General features: G+C 43.1%; 1 protein-coding gene across 13 annotated transcripts in view; it reads right to left on the reverse strand.

The window, feature by feature from the left end:
* Positions 1–10,853: 10,853 nt before the first annotated feature.
* Stau2 (staufen double-stranded RNA binding protein 2) overlaps positions 10,854–17,141 on the reverse strand; it is a 316,438-nt gene continuing 310,150 nt past the window's right edge. For all 13 annotated transcript variants that reach the window (XM_074068728.1, XM_074068727.1, XM_074068726.1 and 10 more), the window contains 2 exons: positions 13,204–13,292; positions 10,854–11,967 (listed from right to left, as the gene is read on the reverse strand). In XM_074068728.1, coding sequence (XP_073924829.1) covers positions 11,874–11,967; positions 13,204–13,292 — 183 coding nt within the window. In that variant the 3' untranslated portion in view covers positions 10,854–11,873. The remainder of the gene's footprint in view (positions 11,968–13,203; positions 13,293–17,141) is intronic.

The following is a 17,141-nucleotide window of genomic DNA, read 5'->3' on the forward strand; positions in this document are numbered from 1 at the left end:
GGGGGAAATGGTAAGGATGATCTAAGCAATGTATAAAGTGAGGCTATTTAGAATTGTCACAATGAAACCCACCCCCTGCCCCATACAATGAGTATGGGAAAAAATCTTAAATTAAAAAAAAAAGGACTGGTTAAAAGAAGAATTTTTTTCCACCATCCCAATTCAGAGCCACCCAGTAGGGGTAGCCAAATGGAACATGGAAAATTCTCCTCTTCCAGCCAGACTCTTGGTGATATGGGTCCTATAAGTTCTGGCAGATGTGGCCAGTGGTCATGGGGAAGAGTCAAGGCCCTTGATTTCAGCACCAGAGATAGTTTGTACATCAGTTTCCATGGTCTTTGATGAGGGCAATAGATCTTACATGGCTGTTCTATCTGCAGATTTTAGAAGGAGCAAATGATACTCTCAAGCAAGCCTGGCCATGACCTGGGGGTTGGAGGTCATTCACTGTAAGCCTTGGGAGGGTTTGGTTCCATGTCAAGTAGGGGAATTTGTCCCCTCTCCCACCTAGAAGAAAGAGGACATGGCTTTGGGGAGAGATTTGTTGCACTCTGCAGGGTTAAAAGGAGTGGCCTTAGCTATGTAGCTTTTATCTCTAGAAGGTCATTCTTTTATAGACTTGTTCTTCTCCACTAGATTGAAGGATCTGAGACTCTTGCCTGCATGGAAGCCATTTTTCTCCTTCACATTTGCGAATGCTGCTCCAGTGGGCTCTGCACGATCAGTCTCTTGGGCCCCTGTCTTTCTGAGTTGCCATGGAAGGTTGGGGAATCAAATTGTTCTATGGATATTGGGCCATGGATCTGAAACAGGTCTCCTAGTCTAAATATACCCTTGCCAGAAACAGCGTTCTTGAGGGTCCCTCCCACCTCCGTCTTTCCCTACCTGGTGTTGCAACAATGCACCATGAACAATATCACTGATTGTCCCTTGAGGACGTGTGGCTGAGCTCAGTGCCCACAACTCTCACACAATTGTGGGTATCTGTCCTCTATTGCCTATGCCAGCCAAGACATACAAGGTGTTCTTCATTACAGACGAGGCAGGGGGTCTGAATTACAAGGAAATCATTCAATCTAGTGGCTGGGGTGACATTGCCAACTCAAAGAACAATTTATGAGATCATCTAAACCTGGACGTGAAGTTAATTCCATAACGAGATAACTCACTACAGACCACCTTGTTTAAATTTCTGTTTCTTAGTAATAGGGTCTTCCTGCGATCATTTATGTTCCAGACAGTGTAAAAACAATACAAGCATTATGCTAGAAATTCTTTGAAGTCTGAAATGCAAAGAGTTATAACAATGATGTGACCTTGAAGCAAATTTTGCCTGTTGTAAATGAATTCACTTGATTTGAAAAGTCTAAGCACATTTATTAACTATTATCACAGTCTAGCAAGAAAAGTGAAATTGTGACCAGGGTAAGGGAACCAGAACTTTCTGAGGTACTCCTGTTTCTAGTTTAAAACCCTGGTCCTAGAACCAAATTCCCTTAGTGAACTGGAATTTTTTCTGGACTCCCATGAAACAAAAAGGAAGGTTTTTCAGGCTTTTCTTGTTCCTTCCTGGCCTGCCATGAAAGGTTCAGGATACAAAATGAGTGAAGACCCTGCCCTGGAGATGAAAGCCTCGGAGATCTTGAGTGTGTTTGGAGCAGGCTACAGGCTTAAGCAGGGCTCACAGTGTCTGGGAGGCCACAAAGACTTGAATTGACTGTACTAAATAAAGCCACAACCACACAATTACTGCGACCAAGTGTCATATCATGTTGCTAAAATTGGCATTCTATGCAAGACAGAAGGGGAACGTAGTCATCTGGTCCTCTCCTGGGAAAACCGACTGAACAAAGCAAATGACTTCTATGTTCATCTCTCTGTGTAGAAATGGGCCTGGCCCCAAAGGCTCTGACAACTCATTTGGAAAAGTCCTTCTCTCTCCCTAGGTGGATTTCCCAGTCTCCTGTGGCCTCTGTCTTACAACCTTAGGCATTCATTCCACTGTACACACCTATAAGGAGATAGGCAAAAAGAATTCCCACCTTTTTGCGGTAGCTGAAAGGAATCATGGGAAGAATTCTGTGTAGCTGAGATGGAAGCTCATAGTTGTGTGTGTCAATTACACCAGTGATTAGGTTGAAGTTGTACAGAACACACGAATGAAAACTGTTCTAGTTATCTATGGTTAATAACAAACCACCCAAACTTGTGACTGAAACAGCAACTCTTGTAATACTTCTCATATCTGTGGGCTGACTGGGTTCAGCTGGGTGGTATTTCTGCTCCTTGTGATACTGACTGGGGCTGTGGTCATCCCAGGCTTTACTGGGCTCAAACATCCAAAATGGCCCACTCACACAGCTGGCAGTTGATGCTTCCTGTGGCTTTGGAGCACAGCGAGGCAGGTGAACAACATGACTACGTGTGGCTGCTTTGGGTGTTTTGGGTTTCTCACAGCCTAGTGGGTGAGTTCCGAGAGAGAGAGAGAGAGAGAGAGAGAGAGAGAGAGAGAGAGAGAGAGTCAGAAAGGGGAGTAGTTGCATAGGGAGGAAGCAGGAGGCTAGATCCAGAAAGCTAGACCTGAAGAACAGAGGCTGGCACCAGACTCTACTGATTTTAGCTATTACATGACCAGATTCAAGGGGAGGAGAAACAGACTCCACTTTTTAATGGAGAGAGTGATTATTAGCAGTCATCCTTAATCCACCACAATAATCAAAATATGGACTTTCTGTATTAGTGTCTCTTAGTCTATGCCACACAAGTCCCCTTCTTATCAACTATATATCCCATATCATTGATCCCCATACCAAGCTGACTTCCAGTGGAGTTTTCGCCCCCTGATTCATGGGTCTTCTTTTAAAGTAGAAACCCTGTCCTCAGAAGGCACCTCAAATAGGCATAGCTAAGACCACGAGCCTACACATGCAAAGGACATGCAAGGGACAATTTATTGTCCAGGAAGGAAGGGGCCTCTGCCTCAGAACTATGGGTAGCACCCATAGGCTGGCTGTGCACCACTCATCAGCAGTCATCACCTCCAGAGGCACAACCCAGAGTCACTAGTTTTTGAGTTCCCATGGGCACTGGCTCCTTTTGCCTCACTGGCAACACCAGAGCAGGTATCATTCCTGAGTGGAGAAGAGCAGGGTTTCTTCACTAAATAGTTGGATACACCTTGTGCTCTAGGAAAGGTGTACTTCTTTGTAGTCTGTATGCCTAGAGCGCTAGCATATCTGGTACTTATAGCCCTTTCTATCTGGGCACTGGCATAGCTGGTCTCTAGAAGACAATGGACTTGGGACTTTGTGGAATCGCTGTCTAGCTCCTCAAGAATCAGGTTCCCTTCTTTGCATCCTCCTCCACGGCCTTCCCAAACAGGTCATGACGCCAGTGGCGATGGGCTCTCTTCCTACCTTCTCTCGCACTTACTTCCTCACTGAGATATCAACACTCCTGACCACCCCCAGCCATCGTTTTCTTACTACTCAAATTCCTTCAGTTGCATCTCTTCAGCCTACCCTTTAAATGTTGGTGCTTTCCAGAGTTTGTCTTTGGCCTTTTGCTCTTTGATTATAGGATCCGGCTGGAGGACTTAACTTAAATGTCTTTGAATGTCACCCAGGTACTTATTGCTCAATTCCTTCTCTTCAACTTCAACATTGCTCCTATTCTTTAATGCAGACTCCATCTGCTGTTACCAATTGAAGATCTTTCTTTGAATGTCCTACTCACATGTCAGACCCAATAAGCCCAGAACTGAGCCACTGCCAATTCTTTCTTTCCCTGTATTCCCTGTCTGAATAGCGTGCCCCTACATCCATGTGGTGTTAAGGCCTGTCCAGTCTGCCTTCTTTATACACCCAGCTCTTCCTGTTCTTCCTCCTACTTCTACTGCCTTCATTCACCTCAACCCTACTGACAGTAACTTTTTATTTAATACTGGGTAAGACCTCCCATGTCTCCACTTCTTTCTCAGAGTGATGTACTGAGAAACAATGTAAAAGTACCACAGTAGTTAGTGGTGGCATGGTTTGTAACCATGATTTGTAAAAAGGGATAAATAAGCTGCCTTTCCCCTACTGTCCAGGACAGACTTGGCTGCCAGTTTTTTTCATTCCCTCCAAGAAACACCAACAAACACTAGGTCCAACCTGGACCTGGCATTTCAGAGGCTCCTCACCAGCTTTGGCTTCCCTGACTATGCATGCCTTTCTGGATCACTGTTCATTTCTTCTACCACCTTCCCTTGGCTCCCCAAGGACTCTAGATGATGAAGTACAGCAGGGGGAATATGGAGAATGTGGGACCCCTTTGTGAGAAACAGTTTTTCATCTCAGGCCATTCTTACCCCAAGGCCCAAGAGACCTGGGGAACCACAGATATTTGGCTTTGTGGAGAAGGCATTCGAAGATTATCCTAAGGTCTGAGAGGCCCAGTGGAGCTTTCTGCAGGTGCTCCCAGGCCATGGTTTCTGAGAACATTCCATTTGGGGTAAGATTTATTTGTATGCATATTTTATAATTATCATCACAAAAGCAAAATTCCACGTTACAGAATGGGGCTGTGCTTTATTCATCTCTGCACCTTTCTCTTCTCAGCACCTATTTGTAGTTTCTGGCACATGATAGTTGATCAATACTTATTGATTAATTCGCTGATGTCTCTTGGTCAATCATTACTCATGTTTATGAGTGCTTACTCTGTGCCACATATGGTTCAAAACACTTTAGATGTATTGACTCATAGAACTAATTTATTTAATCTATGTAACCATTGCCAGCCTCATTTTATAGCCAAAGAGAGTGAGGTTGAGAGAAGTTAAGGTCACTTAACACATATAGGGAGTGAGTGGGAAGACCAAGGTTGAACATGGGCAGATTGACTTTGGACTCCCAACCCCCCACCCAACACTACTTGATTGGTGACAGGTGGAGACGGATTAGGCGCCAGCAGTTGGGGAGGTTGGAGGTGGAGTGGTGTCAGCAGAGGGGACGTTGCTCGTAAAATCTCAACCATCATGGGAATTTACCCCAGAAAAAAGGAAATATAAAAACTGGATTCCTACAGTACCTTGGTTATAGTTGGCCATCTCAGGTTACTAGATTAAGAAGAGCAGAAATCCAGGGTAGATCTTCTTTTCAATACTAAAACCTGGGCAATTGTCCTGACTGCCCCACTCCCCTCCTCTACACACATCCATCCTTCTCAGAAGCAATGCAGGAGTGGGAGAAGCTGAACTCAGTTTCTGTCTTCTTGCACTTTCTCTTAGAATCTTGTTTCTATTTCATTTTCCCTATCAGACTTAACACCTTTGAGGCGTAAGGCTTCATTTGATTTCTCACAGTGACTGACTCAAGAATGGAGACTCAGTACATATTTGTTGATTGATTAATAGACCAGAATTTAGCTAAGACTGGAAACTAGAGGGCAAGATATGTTTGCCAGGCATTTCCAGCCTCGTAGCTTCTACTTCTAAGACAGAGGCAGTGGTCATAGTGGGGTTGCATGCATGAACAGCTGTTGTATATTAAGCTGAGATGACTGTGGAAGCAACTTGGTTTCAGGCCAAGACAACAACGACAACAACAAAAGGTTCTGAGATTCCCTGATATCAGAAATTCAGAGACAACCCATTGGCTACATTCTCCTTGGAGTTCACATCCAGTCCTGGTCTTTGCCAAAGCTGGAAGCTTAGTAATCATCTTAAGTTCATGAAGAGAGATCATGTTCCTTCTTCTGCACTCAGAGAATGAGGAAGGACCAGTGGCCAAAAGCAATTCTAGAAAATGAGTATGATGTATAAGATTTGGGGGCAGGCTCACGAGGAGTTGGAAGATGTTGGCTGCTCATTCTGAAGCCAAGGAGAAGGTGTTCAGCAGGGAACACCTACTCGGTGCCCATCGGAGTATTCTCCAGAAATTCCCATTCATTTGCTCTCCTTCAAGGCAGCATGGCTTCCTCAGCCACTTTTGGTTTTCAACCCAAATTCTTTCCATTGTCTCCCACCTACCCAAATAACCAAGTCTCCTCCCTTGTTTAGGCCCTCTTCAATACTGATGAGCAAAATGTGAAAGAAAATGTGGCCAAGATTGCCTAGTCTCTCCTGAACTCAGTTCTAAGACTCAGATGGGAATTCAGAAAATAACTTCACTCTAAAGACTTCCCATTCTAGCTAGTGAAAAAAACTGGTAAGGAAATGAACTTGAATAATTGCGTGGTTGTACTCAAAATTCGACAGCTAGTGGTTCACCTTGTCTCTTTCAGTCAGTCACTTATTTATTCCCTCACTCATGTTCCTATTCCTTGGGCACTATATTACATTTTCTGGTGACACTGTCAAATGAGCCATGTCTGTTTTCAAGGAGATAAGATGTAGTAATGCCTCTTAGCTCTCCCCCATCATACCCCAAACATTCACTGCCCCCTGAACCATGTGTACTTACATGAGGGTGAAAACTTTAAATCTCACCAACATTCAAAAGCCCACCAACCCAATTAATTCCTCATTGTATCTCCTGGAAGTGCTCACCTCAATAGAATCAGTACTCACTAACTGTTTGTGGAATAAATGACAAAGTGAAACACTGTGTTGTGATGGTTTCCCCACTTCATTGCATCAATGGTGACCTGGATGGAAAAGTCTGGCCTATCGGATGGAGCCTCTTACCTGGAAATAAATTTCTAGTTCTTGTTCTGTTAGTATGTAGCTTTGTTGAAGTCATTTACCATCTTCAAGTTTCAGCTTTTCATCCAAAATCCAGGGATCAGAATATGCATAAATACATGGACTTTTAAAAAGTGTGCACATGTTGTAAAAGTAAGTGCAGTACTTCAGTCCATCAGTGGCGATCAGGGAAAGAGCACTGGTCTAGGAGGCTGGTCTAGGAGGCTAGTCCAGGAGGCTGGTTCAGACACAGCTGTGTTCTTGACAAGGGGTATGGCTTCCTGGGCCTCAGCTTTCCTATGCATAAAATGATGGTCTCTAAACTTATCTTCCCATAAAGCATAGTTGTATGCTTACATTCAAATTTTGTCCCTCTTAAATGTCAAGTTTTTAATAAAAAAACCTGGAAGGAGGGCTGGCAGAGTGGCTCAAGTAGAAGACTGCCTGACTAGCAAGTGTGAGACCCTGAGTTCAAACCCTAGCACCACAAAAAAAAAAAAAAAAAAAGAAAACCTGGAAGAAAAATACCTCTCTTCCATCCATGAGGGCATCCTTTTTGTTATAAGTTATGAAAATCGTTAAATTTCCAGAAACGGAAAATTTGCTACAAAGCCAGAAGGTTGTTTAACAGAAATACAGAAAAGAAAAGAAAAAAGAGGAATTTCTCCCCTCTCAATTTTCCATTATCTCTCTCGCCAAACTAGGTCCTGCTTCTCAAATGCACACATCAGACAACATGGCTACCAATAGAACCCAAGTTTTTGGACATGTGAAGTAACGCTGACTTTTTTTTTTATTTCATGCCCACAGTCTTAGGAAGCTATCTCTGATTGACCATCTTGAACCAGGTGTTCACCACCGGCCCACATTGCACGGATATGGCCGTCCCCGGTTTATCCCTAGGGAGCAGGGTTGAGTCGTCATCCATGAAAACCCAATCGCTGTTTAGGGAGACAGCCCGACAGATAGCTGTCTCACTACCTCTCAGATTCTTCAGGACTGGAGCAGACCTCATTATGATCATGTGTTAGCTTTTACTCTCAACTTAAGAAGCAGGGAAGGTTCAATAACTGAGTAACATTCTCCCAAATGTCATAGATTGGTTTCAAGTTTGTAAAGTCTGTAGCATTCTGTTTGGTTTTATTTAATCCTTTCAGTCTTTAGTTTCAAAAATCTGATGAACTACAAAAGTATCCTGAATGACTCATAAAACTACCTAGAGTAAAATATAAAAACTTTGCAGTGCTCCCAAATTAGTATCTTGTAAATAATCCTCCGTCCCTTTAGCATGCATAAATAATGAAAAAAAAAAAGGCAGTAGAGTTGTCATTCGTGACCTGATTTCTACAGACCAGGAAAACCAAAGGCCATTTCCCTGCTTCTTGTTACTATCTCTCAGCTAGTTCCAATAGTTACTATCTCTCAGATAGTAACTCAGACAGTCCGAGGAGCTCCCAATGATCTCAATTATGTTAAGCGATTAGAACCTGAAGGGCCAGGTGTGGTGTTTTACATCTGTAATTCCAGTTATGCAGGAATCAAGGTAAGGAGGATTGAGGTCCATGGCTTCCAGAAAAATCTGAGACCCTATATAGAAAATAACTAAAGCAACAAGGGAGGGATGGCTCGAGTGATAGAGACCCTGCCTAGCAAGTGCAAGGCCCTGAGTTCAAACCCTGAGAAAGAGCCATGGGGGAGGGTGGGGGGGTGGGAAAGAATTTCCTCAATGAGGGATTTATGAGTCTTGTAAGGTTGTTGGAACTCAGATGGTGTTTTCCAGAAACAGACAGTTGGGTTTGACCAGGTCTAAGGAAGTCTGTGCTTTGAACTAGATATTAAAAAGTTTTATCTCACTGGACACCAGTGGCTCACGCCTGCAATCCTAGTACTCAGGAGGCAGAGATCAGGAGGATTGCAGTTCAAAGCCACCATGAGCAACTACTCTGTGAGACCCTGTCTCAAAGAAAACCATCACAAAAAGGGCTGTGGAGTGGCTCAAGGTGTAGGCCCTGAGTTCAAAACCCGGTACTGCAAAAAAAAAAAAAAAAGTCTTATCTCGTGAAGAAATACACGAAATTGCAGAAACACAGGAATGCGTGTGGGGATGGGGACTGGAATGCTGCCTGCTATTCTAGGGGAGGAATTTAAGTGCAGAAATGGGAAATGGGGAAGGACAGTCCCAGGAGTCCAAAGGCCTCTGAGGAGTTTTGGACTTGCCATGTTCTTGATTTAAAAACTCTCAGTCCTCCTGGGGTTGGGGGCAAATATCAAGTATTCACCAAGTGCTTATATCAGGATGGCTTAGGCTCTGAGATACTCAAAGACAAATTTACACCTGGTTTTGCATTCATGATTTACCAGGTCCATGTGCAAAACTGTCAAGTTCTTTATCATTCTTGTCTATAATGGTAACAGTGGCTTTTGGAAACTGAAAGGTTCAAAACAAAGCCTGGGTAGTTACAGTGCTCACTCACCTGAGCAGGACTTAAACACCAGTCATCGAGTCTGGACCACATTTCCAAAGCCTTTCAGAGTCCCCCCAAAGCCTTTGTATAACAAAGTAAGTTTTTCATTCATTGACTTTTACTTTATGATGTGTGAAATTGGTCAAAACTGTCAAAAAAAAAATAAATCACAGTTGAGAATGTTTGCTGGGGAGAAGGATGGCAGCACACCTTCTCAGAGAGATCACCCAGGAAAAGGGAGGAATGTGTGTCATGGCCCAGTGGGTGGTGTCTTACCATTGATCTTTGGCAAGTTGTACTGGAAAAGATGGTCAGAGTTCCAAAGTGCAATATTATATTTCCAATTAAAAAGGTAAAAATAAACCTTTTTCATAAAGCACGTGGGCCTCTGCACTAGGAAGTGACTACAAAGCGCTGTGCTGATTGAGACAAGCTGAAAGCAGACACTGTAATTGATAAAGGAGATAAGTCAATCTGTGTCCTTTAAAGAATAATGAGTTCCATTTTTCATCAAAAAGATCTCCTTGTGCTGAAGAAACATTCTTTCAATAAATCTACTTAATGACTTCCCTCTAATGATATATAACATTGTGCTTTGGAACTGAGCAGTGCAGTTGGGACTGCAGGGACTGCAGGCCACCCATCATTTGCATTGGTAATTCAACCAAAAAAAAAAAAAAAACCAGACAATTCCCCGGAAGCTCTGTTGTTCCAGGGAAAATACCAGAAGGCCTTCCTGGGCTTAGCAGGTAGAGGACACAGGATTTGAATAAAGAATCTAGCAGTAAACTTGAGATTCTATGCAAATTTCCACTCACCATGGCCACCACCACTGCTCTTTGGGTTGGGGCATATCAGCTCTGAGGGGGACCAGGCGTCAGACAGCTCCAGTTAAATGTTCCCACTGCTTGGGTCATGAGAACTGATTAGCTTTGTCTCCTGAACTCATCACTCTCCCACAGACCTGCCAGCCAGAAGGTAGTGGTGTTTATTGTGTTAGGTGAACTGAAGAGTCATTTTGGTGACCCTGGCTGAAGATGGCCCCCACCTCATCTGGGGGCAGAAGCCTCAGGTGGCCAGGTCCTATCAAAAGACAGGGCCTCCTCCTTCTAAGAGAATGATTTGCGACTCTGCACCCACGGGTTAGGCAGCAGGACTATGTTTCAAACACTTTACCTTTGGGAACTCCACCTTTGCAAACGTGCTGTTCTTTTCACAAGGACCCAGCTTTATGTAACAAAACTTATTTCCTCCATGGGCACCCAGCCCTCCCCATACTGACGGCTTCCCCACGTGGGAATCATTAAGAACCCTGGAGTTATTTCCTCATGGCGCTGTTTGTATATTCTCAGTCGCGTGTGAGTCAGCAACTGGATCATGATTTGTGGTGGTTTTGCTTGTGAAATCTTACATAATTATATCCCTATTGTCAGGTTGGGTCGAGCAGTTAGACCTTACAAGTGTTGTTTTCTCATTGCACAACGTTTGCAAATCAATAAGGAGAAAGCCTGAACAATGAGATGACGTTGGTGACCAGACCCATACCGACTCAGGCCCAAGTCACCCAGGGGGCGGCTCTGCAGTTTCGCAGATACAGGCCACTCTTTAATTCCACTGCTGGGCAGGACGATCAGGCCAGGTGGTGGCCTTCCAGATGAGTTTCACTGAGGTGATATTTAGAAGATGAGAGTGAGGGATCGAAAAAACAACAAGAACAACACTTCACACAGAAACCAACCAAGTTTTTACTGCATTTGCCCCACGCTGGATTCCAACATGCTGGTCCAAAGCGTGGCTGGCTAGAAGCTTCTCCAACAGTCTTTCCCTTCCCCGCCCTGTACAGTGTTTATTTTGATCCTACTCACTGTCCTGACTCCAGAGGCTGTTAATAAAGACACTCTTGATCAAACAGTGAGTGGCTACGACACACAGATGGGTGGGCAGGATTTCCACGACAGACAGTGGAATCCAGGAAGATGAGGTGCAGAGGCAAGACGCCCCCTGAGTGCTTAATGATATCATGGAGCTCAAAACCCACAACTGCTTGGTTTTGTTTCTTTTTTTTTTTTTTTTTTTTTTTTTTAATTCCTGGAGTATATGGAAACTACTTGTTCCTAGCATTACTTCATATTTTTAATCAAATATCTGACCTGATTTAAAAGTTATTTGTTTGCATACATCTCTGCGTAGTGCACCTTAAAGTAATTCATATCGATATAGGATGAGGGTTACAAATACCTGCATAAAAAGAGAAACAGTGTGACTCGATATGAAGACAACCACCATCACATTCCACAGCACGTCATTGGTTAATTTTCAAATTGTCAGGCATTATTTCAAAGGAGAGAGAGACTATAACTGAACACAAGCGTCACGACAAAAACAATCCTAACAACGGAACCAAACCCAACTTCCCTATTAACCATTTTTAAAACTTGAGCTCTGTTTCTAACACTTTTCATTAATTGTTATTTTAAGCTCCAGTAGCAGGATCAAATTTCCAGTGCCTCTGGGCGAATGAGTTATGATCTGATCTCAAGTTCCAAGGGAAATGCTCCAAGTTTTATTTTTTGCCAGTTGAATCAACAGTACTACTTATATTATCTCTCGTGTTAGAATAGTGTTGTCTTCACATAACACTCAAATAATGCTATTAGTCATTCATTTCCTTCAACACAGACACCCTCATGCGTGCTGACAGGTTTATAAGGATGCAGTAGCAGCGTGGGTTCTGGTGGCTGCTAGATGGCCGGCTTTGATTTCTTGCAGTCCTGAGCGGTGGGGCCGGGGCTCGCCTGGTTATTGTCCGCTTTCTCTCTCGGATGCTTGGCTTGTCTGAAAGATTAATACATTAACAAGAGCTGAGGTCCGGGGTTGTACATCTTCAGACATGTTTATTAGCAGATGGCACACAGGATTCAAAGGTCACCACAAAAGTGACATTTTAAAGTGAAACAACAATATTTATGTTCAGATAGTCTGCGGATGAGATCATGTGGAAATGGTTTTGATTAAATTAGCTTATAAATGGTTGCCAATCTATGGACAACTTAAAACACCACGTCTGTTTACCAAATGTTTTCTTCTCACGCCCTTACCTTTTAAATATTAATGACCAGACGCTGGCATTGTTGTTGTTTTTCTAGTTTGTTTGTTTGTATTCTCGTTTAACAGTAGGATCCAAATATCTGGTTCTTACTTCCTGGGTTACCTATTTTTACTTTAATTCTAAAAGTATTATCTCCAATATGGGTTCTGAGATCTCACTATTTCTATTGCTTTGATAGTGTTTGGATTCTACCATGTAAATATAACATGTTCTCCATTTCTCTTGTAAAAATTCAGTCTCTTAGACAGGACCTTATATTTAAATCTTTTTTTTTTTTTTTTTTGGTGGTAGTTGGGTTTGAACTTGGAGCCTTGCACGTGTTGGCAGGCACTCTACCACTTAAGCTGTGCACCAGCCCCTTTGTGTACATCTTATTAAAAAATCTACAAGCTGGGTTTCGGAAACGATTATGTGAGGTGCATTTCCGTGCATTGCTGCTCTTGCAGACCTTGGTCCCTGTTTGGTGGCAATGTCTGCTCGCCTTCCATACAACAGTGTGACAAAGCAAATGCAGACTGGGAGGACCACCTCCTCCCCATCTTCATTTCTCTTCTCTCACTCGTGCCCACAACTTAGAAGGGATGTAAATGAAAATTTTGTTTACCTCAGAAAATGGGTTGGCCAACACGTGGTCAACAGGACGAGGTGAAAGCAATCTTCCATAAAGTTTTTTAAGTCTCTACAGTTAAGAAAACTCATCAATGTTTCCAACAAAGGCATCAAAATGCAGAACTAATGACCAATTCATAGGTTGACACTTTCACGGGCTTGTTATAGAACATGACTAGGACCATATATACTGGTTCTCATTTATCCAATTTAACTGTGTTATGAGTAATTCTGTAAGACATGGATATCACTGTCTGGATTTTTAAGCTTATAATGATCTGTTACATGTTTTGTCACATGTTTTGTACAGTTACAAAATTGCAGATTGAAAAACAGATGGAGGATTTACTCACTTTTCAAGAGAAGCTTTTTCAATATTCATTGTTCCATCGATTGGATCCAGGCTTTGCTCAGAAAATTGTTTCAAGGCACTTAAAGCTGCCTAAAAATGAAAACAAACAAGTAGAGCCGTTCACTGACCTCAGTGCTAATGAACAGGTAATTATAAAAGAAAGCTGAGCTATAAAGCCTATCATTCTCTAGCCTGGCCCAAAAGACCAAAAATCGTATGTTCTCCCTCATATGTGGACATTAGATCAAGGGCAAACACAACAAGGGGATTGGACTCTGAGCACATGATAAAAGCGAGAGCACACAAGGGAGGGGTGAGGATAGGTAAGACACCTAAAAAATTAGCTAGCATTTGTTGCCCCTAACACAGAGAAACTAAAGCAGATACCTTAAAAGCAACTGAGGCCAATAGGAGAAGGGGACCAGGAACTAGAGAAAAGGTTAGATCAAGAAGAATTAACCTAGAAGGTAACACACATGCACAGGAAATCAATGTGAGTCAATTCCCCGTACAGCTCTCCTTATCTCAACCAGCAAAAACCCTTGTTCCTTCCTATTATTGCTTATACTCTCTCTTCAACAAAATTAGAGATAAGGGCAAAATAGTTTCTGCCAGGTATCAAGGGGGTGGGGGGGACAGGGAGGGGGCCGGGGGAGGGGGGAGGTAAGGAAAGGGGTGGGGGAAGGAGGCAGAAATGACCCAAACATTGTATGCACATATGAATAAAATAAAAATTAAAAAAAAAAAGACTATCGCTCTCATTAGTCAAATAAAAGGTTTTTGTATCCTTTAGTGAAGTTGCATTTGACAGGCTGCATTATCATAGAGCCACGTATGTGTACGTTTTGAATACACACAGACACACACATGCACACAGACGCACACATTTCCAGAACTGTGAGGCCTTCATTTTTAGAGGGGATTGGGAGGAAAAAAAAAATCTCAACGAATATTATCCTTTCTTCCTTAATTCACAATTTTCCAAAAATGTGGAAGTACCTTTTATAAGCTTAAAATATTTCAGCGATGGCTGTGTGATTTCTCCTCACATGACTGAAACTGTACACTCTTTTCTTCCAGACATGCAGATGTCAGATGTTCCCACCTTGAGTACTTTACAAAGTTAGCATAAAGGTATTGTTCTGTTTTATGGACATCAGGCCCCAACCAAGTCACAGTGAGTACTCATCCACCATGAGTGGAGGGTATGATGGTATTCTGAAAGAGAGAATCCAGGCTCCTTGGGGCTCTGGGGAGACAGGCCTGGTCCAGGCAGAGCCTCCAAGGTGTTGATGGGCCCTGGAGGCGTGGGCTGCTGATGGTGTTGACAGGCTGGTGGAGCCTGGCTGGATAGCTGGGAGGCACCAAAAATGCGAAGCTGATAAGATCTACATAACTTGTTGACACTCTTGTGCATGATCCAAGTGGTTATTTCTTTGAATAAGAATTTGGTTCCTCTACCCCCACCCCCAAGCCCCATTTGAAGGGCTTTGTTGAGTCTGAGATAGGTGTGGGCAGTCAGGGGTGTCTGAATCTACCCTGCTGGTTCACACTTCAGGCATCTGTGTCTTCTCAGCTGCCTTTGAAAAGGAGGAAACTTGCAGTTTCCCAAACTTTTATCTGGCAAGGGCCCCTTGCGGGTAGCTGACTACCTACTTTACTCCTTTCCCTTATTGAGACACGATTTCTTTTAAATTTCTTTATGCAGAAGATATGGGATGGGGTTGATTTTTACTTAAGAGACTTTATTTTACTTTTACAGAATTTTAGGTTTACAAGAAGATCAGGTAAGTAAATGCTTCCTTCCCCTCTCTATCCTGAACAAAGTTTCCTGTTATTAACATCTTGCATTGGTCTGGTGCATTTGATGTAACCGATGAGCAGACACTGGTGCTATAGCTAAAGTCCACATTACAATTCCTCTTTGTGATCTATAATCTATGACATGTACCCACCTTAAAAATCCTAAACTAGCTGGGCAGGTTGGTGCATGCCTATAATCCCAGCTTCTTGGGAGGTATCACAAGTCCAAGGAGGATCACAGCCCAAGCCTGGCTCCAGGTAGAAGCACAAACCTTATCTGAAAAATAACTAAACTAAAAAAGCTGGGGCTGTGGTCAAGTGTAGTGCACCTAGCTAGCAAGCACTAGGTCCTGAGTTCAAATCCATAAGCTGCCAAAAAATAAATTAAATAAAAATTCCCGAACTCTGCCTTTCTCCCTCCCTCCAAATCCAACACTGATCCAATGCCAATGCCAACACTGATCTTTCTGCTGCCTCCATAGTTTTACCTTTTCCAGAATGTCACACAGTTGGAATGACACACTATGCAGCCTACTCAGACTGGCTTCTTTCACTTAGCACCCTGAATTCATTTAAGGTTCCTCTCTGTCTTTTCATGGCTCATTTCTGTTTATGGCCGAATAATATTCCATTGTGTAGATGTACCAGTTTGTTTACCCCTGTACTCATTGAGGTACATCTTGAATGTTTCCAGTTTATGGAGATTACGAATAAACTACTATAAACATCCACATGCTGGTTTTAGTGTAATACTCGTAATATTTTTTCTCCCTTTTCGTTTGGTCTTTCTGGTTTTATTGTTTTATTTTGTAAGTCAGAAAGCCAATACACAACCAAAAGTAAAAATGTGTCATTTTTTTTCCATGTTCTTTAAACTATGTTCCCTAAATCAGATGTGCTAATCTGAAAGTCTGTTGTGTCTTTAACACCTGGCTTGGGCGTCCTGAGGCAAGGAGGCTGTGCTCAGGTTTTTACCACTTGAGCTACTCCCCCAGCCTCTCCCCTTTTTGTTTCCTACACCTGGGCTGGCTTTAAACTTGTGATCCTCCTGCCTCTGCCTCCTGAGTAGCTGGAATTTACAGGCATGTACCACTAAAGCCTAGCAAAAATAGGAAGAAATACTTGTTTGTGTTTTGGCACTGAGGATTGAACCCAGGGCCTCACATAGGACTGGAGTCCTGCAGGAAAAGGTCAGTGTCCCTGTCCCCATCCCACTGGGGACACGCCCAGGCTGCACACAGGTGTCAGGTTAGTGCTGACCTCAGTTGGACAGGGGCAGTGTGGCTATCTCCCTGAGTACGCTTATGGGTTGAACTGTGTCGCCCTCAAATTCATTCTGGCGTAACCCCCAAGACCTCAGAATGTGATCATATTTGGAAACAGGGTTGTTGCAGATGAGTTAAGATGAGTCACTCTGGAGTAGGGTGGGCCCCTAATCCAATATAACCAGTGTCCTTGTGAAAAATGAAATTCGTATGCAGACAGACTCAGGGAGCAGACCTTGTGAAGATGAAGGCAGAGACTGGAGTGAGGCAGCAGAGGCCTGGGGTTGCCAGCAAGCCACCAGAAGCTGGGAGAGCCAGGGAACAGATCCTTTGCAGTATCTGAAGAAACGACCTTGACCTGAGACTCTCAGCCTGCAGACTGAGAGACAAGTTTCTGTTGTTCACACCCAGTTTGGGGAACTTTGTTACAACAACCCTACAAACTAACACAGGCGCATCAAGCTCCTTGTTAAAGAGAGCAGGCTCTATTGTTCTCTATTTGAATGTTTTCCTTTATCTTTGTATTATAAAAATAGCTTGCTGTTACAAAAAATCAGGATATACAGACAAGCCAAATAATTGAAAAGATTCCAAATCCCAAGCCTCATTCACAACTTGATGTCTTTCCATATCTCTTACAGTCTCCTCCCCATAGCTATTAACCTGGATCAGATCTTTTTTTTTTTTTTTTTTGAGACAGGAGCTCACTACATGAGTGTGCTGGGATAACCTGCTCCTTTCTTTGCACATGAGCAGTTTCCCAAACCAACAGAAACATTTCAGGAACATCATTTTCATGGGCGAACAGTGCCAAAGATGATGCTTATGCTTAAAGAACCAACACTCAGGAGGCTAAGGCAGGAGGACCACA

The sequence above is a fragment of the Castor canadensis genome, chromosome 3 (assembly GCF_047511655.1).
Source record: "Castor canadensis chromosome 3, mCasCan1.hap1v2, whole genome shotgun sequence".
NCBI classification, from domain to species: domain Eukaryota; kingdom Metazoa; phylum Chordata; class Mammalia; order Rodentia; family Castoridae; genus Castor; species Castor canadensis.